Source organism: Stegodyphus dumicola, chromosome 4 (assembly GCF_044657685.1).
Source record: "Stegodyphus dumicola isolate Sdum_Otavi_A_Nest chromosome 4, ASM4465768v1".
Lineage (NCBI taxonomy): Eukaryota > Metazoa > Arthropoda > Arachnida > Araneae > Eresidae > Stegodyphus > Stegodyphus dumicola.
The window spans coordinates 45,139,014-45,159,865 of NC_140771.1; the positions used below are offsets into that span (position 1 = coordinate 45,139,014).

At 32.3% G+C, this 20,852-nt stretch overlaps 2 protein-coding genes across 3 annotated transcripts in view; one reads left to right on the plus strand and one right to left on the minus strand.

Moving 5' to 3' along the window:
• The window catches only part of LOC118192636 (uncharacterized), a 119,830-nt gene extending 105,526 nt beyond the window's left edge, over positions 1-14,304 (minus strand). The window contains exon 1 of one of the 2 annotated variants that reach the window (XM_085814793.1): positions 14,167-14,304. The gene's annotated coding sequence lies outside the window, so the exon portion shown is untranslated. The remainder of the gene's footprint in view (positions 1-14,166) is intronic. The other variant, XM_085814792.1, reaches the window with a different exon arrangement.
• A 134-nt stretch (positions 14,305-14,438) lies between these two features.
• Positions 14,439-17,845, plus strand: LOC118192635 (uncharacterized). The gene has a single exon (XM_035363623.2). It carries the CDS (start codon positions 14,566-14,568, stop codon positions 15,715-15,717), a length of 1,152 nt encoding a protein of 383 aa, XP_035219514.1. The 5' UTR covers positions 14,439-14,565; the 3' UTR covers positions 15,718-17,845.
• The last annotated feature ends 3,007 nt before the right edge of the window (positions 17,846-20,852 follow it).

Genomic DNA, 20,852 nt, shown 5'->3' on the forward strand with positions numbered 1-20,852 from the left:
TTCGAATTTTGAATCCTGCTCATTTTCTGGGCTCATAATATACATTAAACGTGAGAAGTACAGCGCATTAAAGCAAAGACGATAAGAAAAAGGTTTATTGCCATTCGGGTGTATTATTATTATTATTTTTATTTAAACTGTCTGTTATTGAATTAATAACCTAAGCGATTTATAAGCAATAAGTGCAGTTCTTCATCATTTTTATTATAGATTACCATCAGGATCTGTGAAATTAAACTACATTGGTTATCATTAATTAACGAAAAAATCACAGAAATGACGATTACTCAAAAGGTTCAATATAAAATTTAATGAAACTCACTGACAAGGCATAAAATAACATAAAAAGACGTAAGGTATAAAATAACATAAAAAGAAATTAGCAGACAATTATGGTGTTACTGAAATCAGCATGTGTATAAAATGAACACAAATGGGATGTGTCAGTTTGGTATAGGAAAATTACCTTCAGTATGCAGTATTATCTCCCCTAGAAGCAATATAGCACAGCAGTGTGGGATGCTGTTAATTATGCAGTCTATTGGTTCCGTAGAAAGTGCTCTTGCAAAGCAGTTGCAAGCGTGGCAAGGGTCTGAAGAGAAGGATTGAGAACAGCTATGTGTCTGCCTGAAGCACCCAAAAGATGCTCGATTGGATTCAGATCAGGTGATAGAGCTAGCCATTTCATGCTCAGAACTGTTTGTTACTGAAGATAATCCGATCCCTCTGCGGTTTAGCGTTGTCGTCCTGCACCAGAAAATCATCACCTATTACCCCGGCATAAGGCCGAACATAAGCATCAAGGACGTCATCTTTATAGGTTTGAACATTCATGGTTCCACGTGGAAAGACATGGATGTTTATGTGTCTACCCAAAGAGATACCATCTCAAACACAGACACTGTCTCCTCCGTATGCATCTCTTTTACGGATGTTTGATGGACGATAACGGGTTCTCTTCAAATCAAATAATGCCAGCTATCGCTGTGGGGACTAAACCTGGACTCATCCGTAAAGAGAGCAGCCCTCCATTGATCAGTCGTGCAGTGGGCATGTTGATGTGCCCACTTCAAACGGTCCCTTCTATGATGTGACTTGACCGGCACGCAAATGGCTGGTCGCCTGAGTACAGACCTCCTTCGTGAAGCCTTCTACGCACGGCTGACGTTGACACCAGCATTATGTTTGTTGCAGCAAGAGAGGAACTAAGTTGAGTCGGAGATGCGGTTGTATTTCTTCATGAGCATAACAACAAATGTCGGTCATCCGGCTCGTCGTAGCTGTAAACCGTTCTTAGCTGAACATCCTGGATGTCAAATCTATGAATAGAAGTTCTTAGCTGAACATCCTGGATGTCAAATCTATGAATAGAAGTTCTTAGCTGAACATCCTGGATGTCAAATCTATGAATAGAAACTGTTGCCAAAGTCTATAAATCACAGAAGGTCTCACATTTAGCCATCTGGCTACTTCTGTCTGACTTTGTCCTGCCTCTATTCTCCCAATATCTTTCCATTGCAATTCTTCGGGCAAATGATGCCTGCAGTTCATTGCTATGAATTGGCTATCTCAGATTTCTTATCTCAGTATCAGAGCAATAGTTGCCGCCTTGGTCTCAAGCACGCAATTTTATGCTCCTTGCAAATGACATTTAACGATTACTGCACTACTAATTTGCATATTGCACTTTTACTCAGCAACTCTTATTTGACAACATGTAGACATATTAGGTATTTTATTTTGAAAGCAAGAGAAATAAAAAATAACCAATGTCCTCGCCGGAACTCGAACCTCGGACCTCTCAAATACGCGCCGAATAGGCTGACCTTTAGACCACTAAGGCGTGCTCAGAAGGCGGAAGAAAATACCTGATATACTTCCCCTCTAAAGGGCGACTGGGAATTAAGGGACCAAGTCGCCAAATCCTGGTGGCGGAGAATCATTATCCACTACCCTGAGCGCCACTGTAGACACATTAGGTTTATTTTGAAGCAGGAGACATGAAGAATGAGCAATGCCCTCACAGGAACTCGAACCACGCACGTCTCGAATACACGCCGAGTGTGCTAATCACTACACCACGAAGGCATGCTAAGAAGGCGAAAGAAAATACCTTATAAACATGTTGTCTGGTGCTTGCTAGGCTTTCAAACTGACCCTCTTTCCAAACCAACCAACCTTATAAGCATATTCAAATTTTATACAAATTGGCTTATTTTTGAATGAGTTATCAGTATTTTTTTTTTAACTATCCATACAGGCTCATTTAGAACTAACTAAATTTTGAATTGACATAGTCTGTTAGTAAACGTAGATAAATATAGAACATATTCAGGCTAGAAATCCAGAATCAACAAGTTTTACCCATATTATATAATGCTTTAACTACATCTTAAATAGATGTTTGCTACTAAATGAAATAATAAGAAAACGCTTATTTTGTGAAAAGTGGAATTATGTGTTTATTATCATTATTCGCTGTTCAAATGTTGTTTTTCCTATCTTGCTTCGACTAAGCTGTATTTTAATTTTGCTTCTTCTTTCTATGCAAGCGACATATATAGAAAAAATTTCTTTCATAAAAAGTTATTCATGAGTAGTATATTTTTAAATACCGAGCAGGTAATCTTCAAATTATTACACGTTTTCACCCGTCTTCCGTCAGTTTTTATCAAACTCAAAGCAGTATTTGAACTTTTTTTTTGTTAATATTGTTTGATTAATACTGCATTTATAATTTTTCAATGTTAGTTTATTTGAAAAGGTAAGTATGCAAATGAATAACTGCAGTCAAATTTAAGGTACCCTCGTTCAGGGCCGTCTCAGTGAATTGACCCGCTGAGGCTTGTCCGAGCTCCCACAAGCATAGGGCATCACGGTAATTCATTCGCATTTCATTTCTGTGAATGGCTGTCATAGGGATGCCAGCACAGTTGTTTGCCCAGGGGTCGATAATGCTCTTAATGAGACGGCACTGTTCTCATTATTTGCAGTTTCAATTATTCGCGGTGAAGAAAAGCTGAAATAAATGACGGAATTTGTCTATGAAATCTTGCATATTTTTTCCGGCATTAAAATTTTGTGTAGTTAATCATTACTCATCTGTTTTCGTATTTTTATTTCCGTATTATTGTTTTCTTATTTATTATTTACTGTTTCGATTTTCGTACTTTTGTTGAGTGCAGTTGTATTTATTTATTGCTCGCTTTCCCACTTTCTTTTACGACGTCTCTTCTCTTTCGAACTTGTGTGAGAACCTTGACACATTTTTGGGTATATAGGTGAAAGGAAATGCAGCACGCGTCTTGTATCTTCAAAGCATGGCCAGAGGTTTTGCTCTATTTCATAGATTCTGTAATAAAAAATAAATCCTCAATAAATGCTTGTTGGCGCAAATTAAAGGCATAAGTTGTAACTGATGTTGGAACTTTATTTGGATTTGTAGTCGCTCATATACCCATAGCACGAAAAGTAAGAAAAGAAGATTTTGAAAAAAGTAAGGAAAACAATAAAAAAAAAAAAAAAAAAAAAAAAAAAATGATTTTATTCTATGATGTTTGAAAATAAAGCGGAAGTGGAAGCTGTTAAGAGATATTTCTCAATAAAACTTTTAATGAATTTTATTCTCCATCGAATCAACTTCTTGACATATACAAATATTTGTACTCATCCGGTGTAATACATTGTTCATACGGTTATCTAACTTTCGTAATATAAGTGTTCATTCCAATATAGTAAATATGCCAACCTAACACATGAAATACCAATAACAATGTTGTATAATGTCTATATATTTCTGTAGTGTAAAAATATTTCTTCCACATTGATTGTCATCACTTAAATGTATCACATTTGACTTATTTATACATCAAGTGTAGTATTCATTTAATGCACTTCCAAATGCATATATGTGTATACATACAATATAATTTCACTTATATATAGTATTGATTTATGTTATAAGAGTGTTCATATGTAATATCGTGCTATTCAAAATATCTTGTAATAAAAGAAAATAATATGTACTGAACAACAGGCCTTGTATGCCAATGTAACTGATTTCCAGAGAAATGACGTTCAATTCCGTACGGCAAGAACTAGGACGGATGTCATCTTCGCGGTGTATAGTTAAATGACACCGCTCTTGAGCTGGATCCTGTCATTGAAAGGTAAAGCAAATGTAAAAGACGCATTTACAGTTTACATTTACTACGTAAACTACACAAAGACTTCAAAAATAAAAAGAAAAGAAAAGAAGGGGAAGAAAGGCTGCAGAGAAAGAATCAAAATTTGTCACTAACTTCTCGTTTTATTACGTAATTGAATAAATATACTTAAATAAATCTCCTCTGTTCAATGAGATTTTTATCAAAACAAATTATTCAAATTTTGCTTAAATGATTATTGCATCGAAATGATCGTCCTGTATGTTCTAATAGTCTCATTATCCGAGACACAACATGGGGAGTGAGCCGGCTAAAAATCCATGAGTTCGGCCATTCGCAACGAAATGCTTTCGAAAAATGTCCGAATATTGGATTAAAAAAATTGATTAGCCCGATTACATTTTCATTCATTGCATATAAGAAGAAAGAAGCCTCGTTTTAATTTTGCAAAAGAGAATGAATATTCTTTCGGAATAACCAATTCAGGCTGCATAACATTTTCGATTCTTCTCCTAGATCAGTGATTATCAGAGTATGGGTCGATAGGTAATTCTCAGTGGGTCGCGAAAGATTTTTGAATTAGTTTTATTATATCCTACTATAATTATATATCTTTTTACCAGTAAATGCAATTAATTTTTGATAAGCAATTTATTGTTTATTACTGTATTTATTTATCAATTATTATTTCGTTATTACATCATCATCTAGGAATTTTCTTCTTTTGCTGTTATTTTCAAAGCAATTATATTCATTTACTAATATTTTAAAATTCATAATTATTCTAAAAGTGAGTAGGGTAGATAAAATGTATGGAAAACGCTTGATTATAAGAGATTTCCTTTTTTAATTAAGTTCCGAAATCAAAATGCGAAGGTAGAAAAATTAAATACGTATTGACGCTTATTTTTCTACTCAACTGTCTTTCACATTAACACGTTTACTATAACTCGATGCAATTGTGCTTTTGACACCGAAAGCTTTCCACTGAGCCAAGCACATCACAGGATCATAGGGAAATCACTGACCTCTACAGTCTTTTCCCCTGATCAGTGTAATTGTGCTGTGCGTCTGTTTGTCCTTCCTAGAAGATGCTCGTAACGTTTGCGAAGCAGTTTTTCATAGATTTAATTGCTATGAATTTCTAATCCATTCGTTTTTTGCATTACTGGGGGATCTAAATCCATTATTCCACAAAAGGTTTTCAAAGTTTCAAGATCTTGACCAATGCAACGCATTGCATAAATAATTCGACGATTAATTTCTGCTATGTTCCTTTTCTCACCAACAAGTTTAGTGTTGCTTGTCATTACGACATTTTTGCATCCTTGACAGGTCAAAATTATTTTGGAACATAGACCTTCAGATCTTTTCGTAGAAAATTTTAGTTTACTATGGCATAGTTTACACACAGTATTTTCTTCCCCCCCCCCCAAAAAAAAAAAAAAAAAAAACATATTCTTATCGACAATCATATTGCCATCAAATCAATTGCTTGAAAAATAAATGTCTATTACATTTCATTTTTTACTTGAAGCACTTGTATTTGGTTCAGAATTTCCAGGAAAACTATTATTATGTGCAGCCACAGTTTCAGTAGTTCCAACTTGGTTTGGAAAAGAAATTGCAAATCCATTATTTAGTTCATTTGAAACTGTCGATTTACCAGTTGTAATGAACTGGTTTCCATGAAATCGGCGCTTTCTTGAACGCTTTCCAGAAGAACGTTTAGAAGCATTATCAGCCATTTTACCGACGAGTGTACAGTAAGATAATAAAATGCAGTAAAACCTTCTAATTATATTTAAAATCTCTCAAAAGATATACTAAAATGACAATTGAATGATCATAAGTGATGAAAAGAACAAGAGGAGTGATGTAAATTACTTTCAAAATATAATCAGACAGAAGCAAAATAGAACCACAAAATAAAACGCAAGAACGGTTAAGAATGTAAACAAACTACCAAAGAGTTGAGAGATAACACTACTACTTCATAAAGAGATCATTAAAAAATAAATAATTTGGCTTGCCACATAACACTTCCAGTAGAAATTGCTAACGTTCCTTGTTCCAACCTTTAAACCTTGTTTACATTAGTCAGCTTATACATTTCTCTTCGTAACTCATGAAATAGTGCGAATTTTCGCTCCGGGTCTTTTTTAAACTACGCAGAAAAAGCCAGGCTATAAAATATATTTTTTTCAAAAAATCGAAACTTTTGATGGTTTAAAGAAGGTATGAACCTTTAATATTCCTTTTAGTAGATATGTAAAATCATGCCCCTTCATTGCGAACCATAACGGATGGACGCAAAATGCGTTTTAAACAGCTCCGTGCTCATTTCCGACATGTACAGTAATTTTACAACTGGATCAAGAGGCTAGTCTGCCAGTCTCTTTCGAAATACAAAGAGTTTTTACACAAAAGAATGTCTACGTAAAGTTGAATTTTATTTCATTTAATTTTAAAATACTTTATTTGTTATAAACAGTAAATATCATATTTATTTTCATTTTTATTATTTTTTTAAGTTTCTATTTATCGATGGATCTGCCTATTTTAACTAGTAGAAAATCCCAGTTTAGGGTAGTTTCCTGGCATTAAACTGGAATATCGAGAGTAAAATAATCAGATTATAATTTTCTTTTAGTACTTTCCACTTCTTTTCTTAAGAAAGTTATTCTCGACATTATCATAAATGCTAAAGAACAAAAAATCCGAACAGAATCTATCACGGTTTGATTCTTACAGCTTCTTATTAAATTAAAAGAGCACCAGTATTTCTTTTATGTAAGTGAAACACAGTTTCAGTAGACAAATTTTATTTTAAAAATAAACATACCTCTAAAATCGATTAATACTTCCGAATTTATGCCTGTCTTTTTCTGGTGAACAAACACTTTGACGGAGGTCAAAATTTTTAAGGGAAAAAAAGCCTCCATCCACATGTCAAAGGCTCCTTCTCCAGATAGTGAAATAAATTTATGAAAGCAGATAAAATGTTTTGTTTACGAAAGTATTAACAACGATTACCTTGGTCTTCCACATCCAGTGCTAATGACCTGTTACTGCAAACTTGAATTATGTAACCAAAGACGGGGGGCAAAAATTATCCCTTATACATTTGTTCGCATATTGTCATCGGATCGGATTCGATAGAAACTTTTTTGTCCAGTAGCATTCTGCTTGACAGCTAGAATTACATTGTCAGGGCGTTGCGGTTGGAAAATTTGGGCTCTTCTCTCTTCGAAGCTACAATTCTCCATTAAAAACTTCTTTCCATACTCACATATTGTTTCTAACATTCTCTCTATTTTCATTAGAGGTGCTTTAATTATTTTACTTTTTTTCACTGGCATGCTGGAAAAAGTTTACCCCTTCTCATTAAAATCGTGCATTATACTGTGTATTTAGAGTCTAAATTCAGGCGAAGGACGGGTGAGCTATAGTTTTTTGTTTGTAATTGTAAGTCCATTCGGAGCCCCAAACAAGACGAAATCCAATACTTTATTTCTTTTATTTAGCTTTTTTTAATCGATCTTATCTACTAATAATCTGATCTCTTGAAAGGTATTTTTCAACAATGGGCGGTTCTGGGAAAATGACATAAGATCCTCACCCTTTACTCACTAACAAATTTACTAAAGTAGTCAATCTGCTTTTGCTTTTTTCAAGATAATCTTAAAATATGCCAAAGAGGAGATGATAATGATGACGAATTATGTTTTAAGTGATCAAATTATTATTATTATTTTCATTAAGTAAAAAAAAAAAAAAAAAAAAAAGAGAGAGAGAGAGAGAGAGTACTCGGAATCTTATTGAAATTCGAAAACTTGAAAGACAGTTGCATATCCATGCACAAGTTGCTACTACCTTTATTGACCTCATATTTTTTCTGATAAAGGTGAAACATCAATTACTTTATTTTAAACTGAATGAACAACGCTTCAATAAATCTGAGTACATTCTTGCGCTGCTTGTTACATCAAAACTGAACGAATCGATTCACAGTTCTTCCAATTTGTTTATGATGACAGAGGGTTTTCAGCTAAAGCAAAATTTCATAATAGAATATATGCATAGGAAAAGTCTGGCTTATGATTATCAGAGTTACAGAACTGGTATCTTTGTCTTTTAATAAGAAAATATCTTGTCTATTTTAATATGATTGGTTTTAACTGCCACTCAACATAGCAGGTAGCAGAGGCAAACTAAGCCAGACTTCAAGACTCATTTAAGAAGAGCTGAATATATGAGATAATCGGATATATATGCAGAGTAGATGCATATAAAATTCGTCTGCCCGGAAAGTTCCGTCTTATGGTTGTTCATGACAAAGAGGTGTAGAAGATTTTCAGGTACGATTTTCTATGGTTACATATATAAGAAAGAAAGTCGTTAATTTTACATTTGGATAATAAAAAAGTTTTTCAGTCTGTATAGCATAAGAGTAGTGTTTCACACATATTTTGTAAACTGCATTTCTGGGAACGTTCGCCTGATCATCTGAAGGAACTGTAGAGACATTAGGATATTTTTGGAAGCAAGAGAGATTGAAAAATTAGCAACGACTTCGCCTGGAATCGAACCATGCACCTCTGGAATACCGGCCCAGCGTGCAGAACCACTACACCACGAAGGCACGCTAAAGGGAGGAAGGTGGAAAAAATACCTTATAGAACTAGAACATATGCTTTTACCTTACCTATTTGTCTCCCGCAAGAAACATTCAGCAGTTCACCAGCTGGAACGCTTTAAATCGATGGCTCGTTGTAAAGATATTGGTATATTTATGTAGATCGGCCACTTATCGAAAAGACAGACACCTTCATAAAGAAGTCTCGCCATACAAATGCCCACACCCTTATGCAAATTAGTTTCCAACTTGAAAAAAGCGACATTTGTAAAGATGTCTGCACTTTTTATGCACTATACATAAAATTATAGTTTATTATACTGATTAGCAAATACATTAATGCTTTCGTGATTCTTATGTTTAACGTCCGTACGAGTCAGTTGCTTTTAGAAAATCCTCAACGAAGACATTTCTACCTTTAGGCAGTGTAGCCTTTTTATGCTCTGTGTTATATTCAAAACAGCTAACCTTGACTACCGAAGCAACTGAAAGCTGCATTTGAGGAGGGATGCAGCAGCATAAAGGTCTCCGTACCGTTATGCTTTTTTTAAATTCAGAAACTGATTTACCTATTGGTGCAGGCATCTTTACACCGGAACACACTTATGAAGGTGGTTGACTCGCATAAAGGTACAGTACTTTTTTGACTGACTGAATTGAGTGTTTCTTTCCAGACTAAAATGGTTGAACAGAAAAGTCATACTATCAACATTGATGTCCGAGATGACCATCAACAGATACATAACATTTCCACTATACATTATAAGGCATTTCTCCCACTTTCCTAGCGTGCCTTCGTGGTGTAGTGGTTCTGCACGCTGGGCCGGTATTCCAGAGGTCCGTGGTTCGATTCCCGGCGAAGGCGTTTGTTAATTTTTCATTGCCTGCTTCCAAAAAATAATGTCTCTACAACATGATTTTTCGTTGGTTTATTGTGATGGAACAACAAAAATTAAATTACTCATAAATGTGTAAAAGAAAGTTTTTTTTTTTTTTTTTTCAGTATCATTTAGATTTACATAAAATGCGAGATTAAAAAAATTGTCCGGTTGTTTTTGCTGTATTATAAATATATCCGATAAGTGGACATTCTGTGTGCAAATTATAATAGACGTGAATTTTTAGACTAAAAGAAATTGATCAACTGTTGGCTTTTGCTTTTAGAATTCGAGACAACTACATCTCAATCTGAATCTCTTAGTTGATGAAGATAATTTACTTTAGAGAACGCGTTTTTGAATGTCATCATGAATGATAAAGTTATGTGAATCTCTTCCTCTTTCTCGAAATCTATGATAGTTTGGTTAATTCAAGAGAAGGAATATCATCCTAATTACACATGTCATATAACAAGATTTGTTTTATTAACAACGCAAAGCAATGTAAATGGGCATTTTATCAATTATTCATACAGCATCTTTAAACGGTGAAATTTAGATATAAGTGTGGGACTGCACTTGGCTGATTTTTTACATTTTTAGACGCATTTTTACTTGGATATTTCTTTTTTTTTTTAAATATTTTAATTCTATTTTTATTTACTTTACTTTTTTGGATATTTTACTTTTTTACATACTTAAATATTTTCAATATTTATTTAGATGTAATTTAGTCTGTGATTTCACTTGGATGAATTTATATTATTATACTCTTCTTCGATCCAAATGCGTCTTACGTTAATCATTGTAATAAATAAAATGTAATATTTTTACATTTAAAATGAAATTAAAGAATAAGTAATTTTGATATATTTTCTAAATACTAGTTTGCACACACAAAAAAAAAAAATAACAGTTTTTAGAAAGGCCTTTAACAAATTCATATCTTTTTTTCGGATCAATACAGTACACAGTGCTATTGATGACACGTGTGGTTTTATTAATTGTATCGTCGAGATGCAAATTTAAAGGAAATTGAAGTTATTGATCACAATATACTCTCCAGAAAATTCCCTTACCCCCAGATCCCACCAGTGGCCGCGGGTTATCATCACTGAATGCTGGAAGTTGGATACCATCAGGCGAATGGGCTGGCAGCAAGACTGGTTTCTGTTGGTTTCCCTAATACGCAACAGAAATACTAGCCAGTTTTCACTAGAAAATCCTCCATGAAGGCATCCTTCTCCTGAGTCAGATAGTTCTCATGTGTTTTGCCATATTAAAGAAACCTAAAGGAATTAATTAACCTAATCTAACATCTCTCATCCCCAAAAATTCAAAAATCTTTAACAAATGTCTAAGATGCAGGAAATCAAAAATAATAAAAGTCGACAATGAGGAAAGAGACTTGTAAATTCCATTAAGATAAATAAGTCAGCATAAGCACACAGGGACAAAAAAAAAGGAATCGGATGAAATATTTTTTGAAAGATATAGACTGACTGTTAATCTCTTTTCCGAGGAGACTTATTATCTTTTTTTTATATAATACATACTCCGCCTTTAGGAACTACATGGCAAGGGAGAGATGCTCCATGGAGAACTTTCTAAGGAAAAATGACTTGTGTCACGTTACACAAGGGGAAAACCAGAAAACGCCTATGCAGCCAGCCCGTTTGTCGGGACTCGAACAACGGACCGAACTATCAGTGCACAAGGGAACTTTAAAAATGATCGTAAAAATGTAGTGAAGCTCTGATATTGAATATATCTAATGTTTAGAATGAATGGAAAAAAAACTTGAAATTTTAATTTATAAGAACAATACAATTTAGAATAAAATTTAAAGCTGCCCGTTTCAAAAATTACTTCTAAAAAAGAAGGAAACAAATCTTGCCGAAATGAAAAAAGAAATAATTAAGGAATTTAATTACTTTAAAGATACCGTGAAGTGAATGAAATAGCAAAAATAATGTATAAAAATTACAAAATTTTAATTAATATTGCATAAAATAATACTTTTTCGTTATGCACCTCCCACGCATTTCGGCATGTTTTTTAATTACAAACTCATTCTAAATATAGTTTCTAGTTCTTCAGTATGAGAATAGTTTAAAGATGACTGACAAACAGACGCACAAACACGTCACCCAGAAGGTGATGGGTAATAAATAGATTATCGCCTGCCTCTCACCAAAAGGCGTGGCAGGCGCATAACAGAAAATTTATAAAATGTTTTCAGAAATAATTATAAAATCAGTCAATGAAAATAATATATAAAATAAATAAAGCATAACAATTTAAATTAATGAAATCAATATGTAAAAATAAAATTTTAACTGAAATTTAAACTAGAATTTAAACTAATATTAAATTTCCAATATTAAATTCCATACTGAATATTCAACAGGCAGTGAGAGTTACATCGAGTTGTACTGCAGCTGAGAGTTGAGTAACGGAAATATTTGTTATTTCTGTTTGTATTTTGTATTCGAGATGATTTAAGTAAATATGTAGAAAATAAAGGCATGGAAACGGCAGAAATTTTTAACCTGTCACGCAATATATAGATTTAAAAGTTCATTTAACGTTAAAAATAAAACTTTTTTAGTCTTTTTTTAGGTGCACTGTAAACGACGTATCACTTTTTAAATTGTTGCCACCAAATATTTCCTCCCTCTATTATATTTCAATAAATTAAACAATGAAGAATCTGCATGAATGTATGCATGTTTTTCGCATTGTGAAAAAACAACGGTACCAATAGCCATCAAATTTTGAATAACGTAGTCCTCCAACAGAATATGGACACCCGGAAGCCCGAATTCGGAATTTCGAATTTGTTTTATTGTCTGTTACACAGTATGTAAAACTTCAGCGAATTTTTTATTAACAAATTCAACGATTTCAAAGCATGTAGTAGCAACACTGTACGAAAAAAAAAAAAAAATTATCTTCAGGGCGCCAGACTGTCTATTTGGAAATTCTAAAGATATGCTGTTTTTAAATATTTTTAGTCCAAATACTCTCGAAACGTACATGTGTAGGTATTTGAAAAAAAAAAAAAAAAAAAAAAAAAAAAAACGCCTCTTTTTGGCGTAATATAAAATCTGAAATTTTTAACTTTTTATGAGTTAACTTTCCCCCCCCCAAGACATTGTGTATTTTTAATACATCAAGTCATTTCCTTCTGAAATTAAGATAATTTGGATTGTTCCCTAAACTAATTAATTTTACCAGAATTCATTAATTATATATCTGTAGGTGTAATTATGCAATACAAGTGTATTGAATAACACAGCTTTTTAAGACATCGCGTACTTTTAAATACATCAAGTGATTTCCATATGAAATCAAGATAATTTTTATTGTTTTCTATACTTATTAATTTTATCAGAATTCATTAATTATATATCTGTAGGTGTAATAATGTAATACAAGTGGATTGAATAATACAGCTTTTTGCAGTTTATAAATTTAAATTTGAATAAAAAAAAATTCGATTTCTTTTTCTCCAGCGAACGCTTTATTTCATACTGAAAAGATTTAATTTATTAACAATGGATCAAACTTACCTTTTGTGGAAAAGAATATAGTATAATATATATTTAGTATTTTATTTTAATATTGTAATAAATATTCTATCTGTTATATTTATAACATTTAAATAAATAATTATGCAGATGTCTATTTCTTTAGTGTGGTAATACTAACCATAGAATTAAAAATACATTTATATGTTTGCACATTTTTTAATTATTTTAACTTTAAATTTGCTTTTTTATGTATATACATGTTTGTTAAAATTTAAATTTGTTTAAATTCATAAGAAAAACCTTATATAAGTAATTCTTGTTATAACATTCAATGCAAAATTTATCTTAAATTTATTATTCAATTAAATTATATTTAACAGAATAAGAAACGAAATTTTAATAGACATATATATATCAAGTGAAAGGTCCTTGAGTCAGCAGTAGTACTATGGAATTTAGGACCAATTTTCTTTTTTCCCAGGGTTATTATTTCCATTAAAAAAAGATATTTATGAAATATTTTTAAAAATATTGTTTCATTTTTGTTTTTCATTTGATAAACAAATAGAGGGGGCTGTTTCAGTTTTATTTATAAGAAAATAACATTTACTCCGGTAATATAGAATATTTTTCTGAATATCGCCAGAAATGTATTTTAAAATTCAGTTAAAATATGATGCAATTTTTTTTAAGTATTGGCCTAATGGAAAATAAGATTAATGAGTGATTTTCGTTAATTTCCATCGCAAGTAATAAACTAATTACAAATATGAAAATAATAATTTTTCTTTTCTTTTTTTATTACAGTTTTTAGGAAATTGTGACCACTGACAAAAACATGTTGTCAAAAACAATAAATGAAAGAGACTGATGGGCTGACTGGTTGGAAAACGAGCAAACGTCTACTGGAATAGCTAGAAAGTGTAAAACTCAAATATTTCGCTTACCTTTTCGGTGATGCTAAGTTCTCGAGGGAAATATGATGCGAAGGGAAAAAAGGGGGGTTCATGGATAAACATTGACCCCTCTTCTCCCCTCTCTGTGAAAGTTTGGGAAAAGCGCGTCCTACCATTCGCCGGAGCCGCACTCTTGGTGAAGACTCTGCAGTTGGCAAAACACTCGCCTAGGAGCGAGGTAGGACTGCGCAGCCATTGGTTAGAAGTGCTGACGAGGGGCGTTAGGGTAGGCGGAATCTAGGCGGAGCCTCTCTCGCAGTGAGAGGAGTGTGGGAGCGGGATTGGGGAAGAGCGACGAGGATGGGCGTCCCAGCAGCGGGTAGTCGTATTTAATGTGTCGTTTGTGGTCGGGCACGGAGTTGTTTAAAAAGTTTTTTGCGGCCATCCGCTATGGTTCGCATTGAAGGGACGGCAGAAGCGATGGTTGTGCCCCGGCGGACTTCCTTCACGATCAGCAGCCTCATCAACGGCGGCGAGGAAGAGGACAACGGACCGGCGACTGCCGCCGCGATAGTCACCCCACCTCCACCGGCCGCTGAATCGCCACGGGACTTTAGCAGCCGCCGAAGTACTGGCGCAGCAACGCCGCCTGATTCAGAAACGAAATCGACGCCAGCTAGTGCAGCGACACCGGCTTCTCCGAATAAAACATCATCCAGCAACAAATCGAAAGGATCGGATGACAAAAAATCTGCTTTCGAAAAGCCACCTTTCAGTTACAATGCCCTCATTATGATGGCTATCCGGCAAAGCCCGGAGAAAAGACTTACTCTTAATGGCATCTATGAATTTATCATGAAGAACTTTCCTTATTATCGCGAAAATAAACAAGGATGGCAAAATTCCATCCGGCATAACCTGAGCCTCAACAAGTGTTTCGTCAAAGTGCCACGACACTACGATGATCCCGGGAAAGGCAATTACTGGATGTTAGATCCGAGTTCAGATGATGTCTTCATTGGAGGCACAACGGGAAAACTTCGGCGCAGAACAACTGCAGCTTCTAGAAGTCGGCTGGCTTTCAAACGTGCAGGTGCACCTGTTTTTCACACTGGACTCAATCCTGGTCTGCATCCACACGACAAGACTACTCTGGGCTGGTCCCTTGCTGGTTACGGTGGTTTTCATACTCCTGGTGGTTTACTATCTTTCAAATATCCCTATTCCAGTTTGACAACGAATATGGCTGCCATACAGAGTCCAAAACCTACGGGCTTTAGCGTGGACAGATTATTAGGAGCAGATACTGCAGCCAGCTTCCATGCGCCGTTATGGTCCAGTCTTGCTTGTCCTCCAGGTTGCGCTCCTTTGGGTTTAAGTGCTGCCCAAGGTTACTCGGCAATGCCTGGTTGCGGATACCTTTTCTCATCTCTAGTCGGACCTGGGCAAGCCCTTTACGACCTGCATGCCCTAAGGACAGTGTCTGCTTTGAACTGCCAGACAGGACAAAATAGGAATGTCAGTCAAAGTTCTACAGCCACCAGTTCTGAAAGTGCAACAACCATCTACAAACCCATACCAATTATGTCCAAACAGAGCTAGTGACGAAATCTTCCGAGTGAACATATTCGACAAATCGTGTAAAATATTTTTTTGTAGATAGTAGTGTAAATATATAAATACAGATATTATACCTGTGACTATAGGACAATCGTTGGTATCTGCCGAAGAACAATGAACAAAATGTGATCTCAATTATAAAACTGTAAACAACACTGTTCTTTTTCCGATTTATGCTATGTTATGGCGAAAATAAATGTTCCACCCATTCAGCTTGTGTTTAAGAGGTAACTTGAAATGTTTCTCAACAGTAAGTCAAATTTTATACTATTATTCTTCAAGAACTTCAAATTGAACAAACAATTTAAAGTGATACGATTTCAGTTTGTTAAATCTAATTTTAATGAACATTCTGTTTAACTTCAGTTGCTTTTGAATACATATTTTATGTGAAAAATTTTGTGTTAAATTTAGGTAATGTGAAGTTAAATGCACTGCTAATGTAAGGACTTTTAATTCATTCTTATACCATGTATTGTTCCTATAAAGGGTTCTCAGTTAAATGTAGTAGTATATTTTAGAAAAATAGTTAAAGTTTGAAACTCTGAATAGGAATTAGTTCTTGTCTTCTGTAAAACTATTGACATATCAATTCTCATTTGAAACATAAAGAGAAGTTGGTTAAAATTGCATTTAATTGATGTCTAACTATTTAGTATACTTTATAAGCAGTCTGTCAGATTTATAAATATAATTTTTAATTCAATGTATTAAATATAAATATATTTTTGCAGTTATTTATTATTTTATTAGCAATACAACCAAAAGTTTTAAAAAATGGTAAAATTATATTTATACTAAGCTTAATCAATTAGCAGTAACATTAAACTTTGACATATATTTCTAAACTATATTTGTTAATATTACCACAGCGATACAAAATTCATTGCGGTTCCATTGTTAAAAATATAATGCAACAACCTTTTTATTGTGAATACAATGTCTGAGAACCCAGATTTAAATAACAATGTCTTATATTAAGAGGGGACGTTTGAGCTTGTTTGCAAAGTTTATTTTGATTACTTCACATATATTTGATTTATAAATTAGAATTTTAGTTACAGAACATTATAAGAAACTGAAAAATAAAAATTTAATTTATTTTACGTCATAAAAGTTTTCATAATCAAATTTTGAAGAAAAATTTAGTATTGTTCCTTTTTTTAATTATGGCTATAATGTTCCTGCTATGTGGATAAAAAAAAATTTCTTTTATATATAAGTCTGCGCTTTACGATAAAGAATGTATTAAATCGCACTTTTATCATGATTTTCAGTACTCAATAAAATCATGTTATTGTAAAAAGTGTCATTTTTCATGCTTATAATCATAGTTGCATTTTTATAATTTCATATCCTACTAAATCATGCCTAAAGCTATATACATTTCAATAAGAGTAATGCTTATGAAGTAAATTACACTAAACTGGTCCGGAAATTCATTTGTTTAATCTGATTATACGACAAAGTTAAAAATTAATAAATATAAATTTTCCTAATTCCCTGCACTTGAAGTTTAATTTCAAGCTCGTATTTTTATATTTTTATCCTTATAATTATTTAAGCATCCTTTTATACTATGTATTATGCTTTAAATATGGAAAATTATTCATCAACAGAATATTTCTCAATATTTTGCAATATTTAAAACTATACTTAATATACTCTCGTTCTTTAAATATATATGTATATACTAGAGAACAGGAAGCCTGTTTTAAAGTTTAAGCTAATATTGATAAGAAATAAATGAAAGATTTGCATTATTTAATCTGATATGCCTTCTTTGTTTAAATTTTAATTCTGACAGTCAGAAAATGTGTTTTTGATATTGAGGTTTCTAAAAGCTTTAAGTGTCTACATCTGAATTAAAAATAACTTAAGTGCTTTCTGCGAACAGATCGGAAGACTATAATATTTACATGCCTGTTAGCTGTCTTATTCTTTTAGAGAACAAATTGGAAATAAATATATTTTTAATAAAACTGCTTATCATTATTGTTAATATTTTGATATCATATAATTTTAGTATTATTCAGAAGCAAATTAGTTTGCAGAAAATTATAAAAAGTATTTACTAAATTCCTGTACTGAAAGTGAAATGTATTAAAAGTTATCGTTTGATCTAACTGCAATTATTGTCATGAAAATATTCCTCATTTCAGTAAGAAAACCATGTTGATGAATTTGACAGTTTCTTGTGAAAGAAGTTCATTATTATAAAATCAGATCAGAAGCAATAATTCAGCTATAACTTTTTTTCTCTGAAACTCAACGTTTAATCATGAATTAATATGTTAATATTTTATTGTTTTGTTAAAAACTATTAAGAGCGATTCCTTTTTCCTTTCTGCCCACCAGCGGCCAAGCGGTAAAGTCGCTGAACACTGGTAGTTCGGTCCGAGGTTCAAATCCCGCGAACGGGCTGGCTGCAGGGGTGTTTTCGTGGTTTTCCCCGTGTGTAACGTGTATACGAGCCAGTTTCCCTTAGAAAGTCCTCCACGAAAGGCATCCTTCCTCTTAGGCAGATAGCCCTAGTGTGCTTTGACATAATTAAATACACCAGCACCTTTTTCCTTTCTTGCCATTATATATTGTCACTTATGTTTATATAATTTTATTAAAATTCCAAATGCCTTAGTTTTAATAAAGTTTGAAAAATTTAACATAGTATTTAATTAAAAAATAAGTTTCCTGCTATTTGATATATTAACTTCTCAAATAATAAATACTTGTATGTTTTTATTAGATAGTTCGCAAGATCCTCCATCCTCAAAGAAAAACAGTAATTTAATTTAAGAAGAAATTACTCTACAGAGTTTAAAATTTTTTCAGTTATTAAATATGGGGTTTAAATCGAATAAATTGAGATCGATTGTTTGAAATATTTAACGTGTTTTTATTACTAGTAAAAATTATTAACTATGAATTGAATGCAGTCATGAAAATATAAAGAATTAATATCAAAATATACAATCATGAAAATATTAAAAATGTGTGTTAAAATATATAGCGGTGAAAATATTAAATATCTGTAATTAAATTAAATAATCAGACCAACATTTTGATTACAGTTTCCAGGAACACTTTACAGAATACCTCGAATAATCAAAATATAATCCTTGGAACTGGATCGTCTCGGTGGTAAGAGGGGACAGTTCTGCATTAATTTCAAATTTTTTGTGGCAATAATTTTATAACATTTTGCCACGTATTTCTTAGAAATTTTTCAAATTATAGCCTTTCTGAAACTTGTAATTCCGCACAAAATGGTATCGATTACATAAAATTTTGCTCTAAGAAAATGATTCCTTTTTCTTTTAGCTGTTTATTTTTACTCTAGTAAACTACCCTTAAGATTATTATAGTAAACTAGGTTCATAATTTGAATATATATTAACAATTTCAATTTTATTAAAAGTTTAATATTTTAATTTTAGTGAAGTTCATTAAGTTTAATACCTTTAATTAATTTTGTTTTAGCAAAATTCAACAGTTCTAATTTCAGTACCAGTTAAAAAATTATTTACTAATTTTCGTTTCCTTACTCGTATGAAAACAATATGCCATATTTCCCTTTAAAAGTTCTCTATGAAAAGTTTCAATGCAGGTACTCTCTCCTGTTTTGCTGTAATGACTAAATCAAGAAACTAATTATAAAACAGAAATTTTTCTGACATTATTATGAGCCAGCATTAAAATATTGAGCGCATTTTATTAACAACATTAAAATAAGTGCGAAATTATGGATAAAATATCAAGCTGGAAGAAATGCTTATTATAGGCTGAGATAATGATAATGAAAGTAACATTAGGTATGGAAAGAATTTCTTTATTATTTGAAATTATATGCGCTTGCCATAAAGTTAACAAAATGCTTAAAAACTGATATAAATTTTATAAATAAAAAAATTAAACCTTTATTTACTATTAATTTAAATGAAAATGAAAGCGCAGAGCTATGAGTCTCAGTTTCTTAATGAATTGTTACCATAAAAGCTGAATTCCAGCATTTATTAAGCAAAATGTTTAAAATAACATATTTTCATTATAACATTATGCACAATAAATTTTTGTCAGCTAACCCAACCAATAAAATTTAGCATCTTTATGGTTAGACGGCCTTCATATAATGTATTTTATTTTCACTTTGATTTCAAATGTAATTAATATAATTTTCTGCCTAACATTATATTCAAATAACCAACTTTTTTACCTTTTACGGGGCAAAGGGGAGAAAAGAAAAGAAGTATTTTACGTATACAAGATATTACAATTAATGATGATTACCTCAAAATAAATTTTTATTTTATTTCCTTCGATATTTATCTCCGGTACATACCTATATAGTCCAGCTATATTGTGAAGTATTTCATTTTTTTTTTTTAAACTTGTTTCCTGGTTTTTTTCACTATATGCTTCCTGGTGAAAATGTTCTCCTAATTCTTCATTTCACTTATTTAAGGAAAAAATCAAGACTGGAATCCAGCAATTAAATTTTAAATGAAATGTTACAAGCCAGTATTTGAGAGTTTTTCAGAAGGTCACTAATTAGTTATCTAATATTCTGTTGTTTGGTTAGAAGCAAAGGTCATCTGTACTTTTTAAAGAACTTCAACATTATTAAATATCCTTCGAATTCAAGATTGCCCATTAGTTTCTTAATTTTGGGAGTAATAAAACTCACTTTAATTTTGGCTCTTTTAAATTTGAGGAAACTTTTCTAAAAAAAGTAAATAAGCTGTTAAAAAATAAAGAAAGAAATAAAAAATAAGTAAATAAATAAATAAGTCTTCTCTATTTTTTACTATTGCCTTTATAAAGCTGTTCATTAATCCTAGGCAAATATGTAGAAATGGCAAGTGCACTCTCTGAGAGCATGCAAAACATTCAGCAATTGTATTTTTATTTTCAAAAGCTAATATTTCCCTTTAGACTAGGAAAATTTTAATACAATGCTTCTTTTCATCTCTTTTAATCCACTCAAATAAAAGTGGTAGTGTTTTGTTTATCGAAGCTATAGCGCAAGAAATTGTACTATTACTGCCTATTTCCACAAAAATAAAGTTTTCCTTAATTTAACAGTTGAGCAAAAATTTAACATTCTCAGAAGATTATTT

Bases quoted from the DNA above. Each gene is read 5' to 3' on its own strand.
- LOC118192635 (XM_035363623.2), top strand. From the start codon at position 14,566: ATGGTTCGCATTGAAGGGACGGCAGAAGCGATGGTTGTGCCCCGGCGG.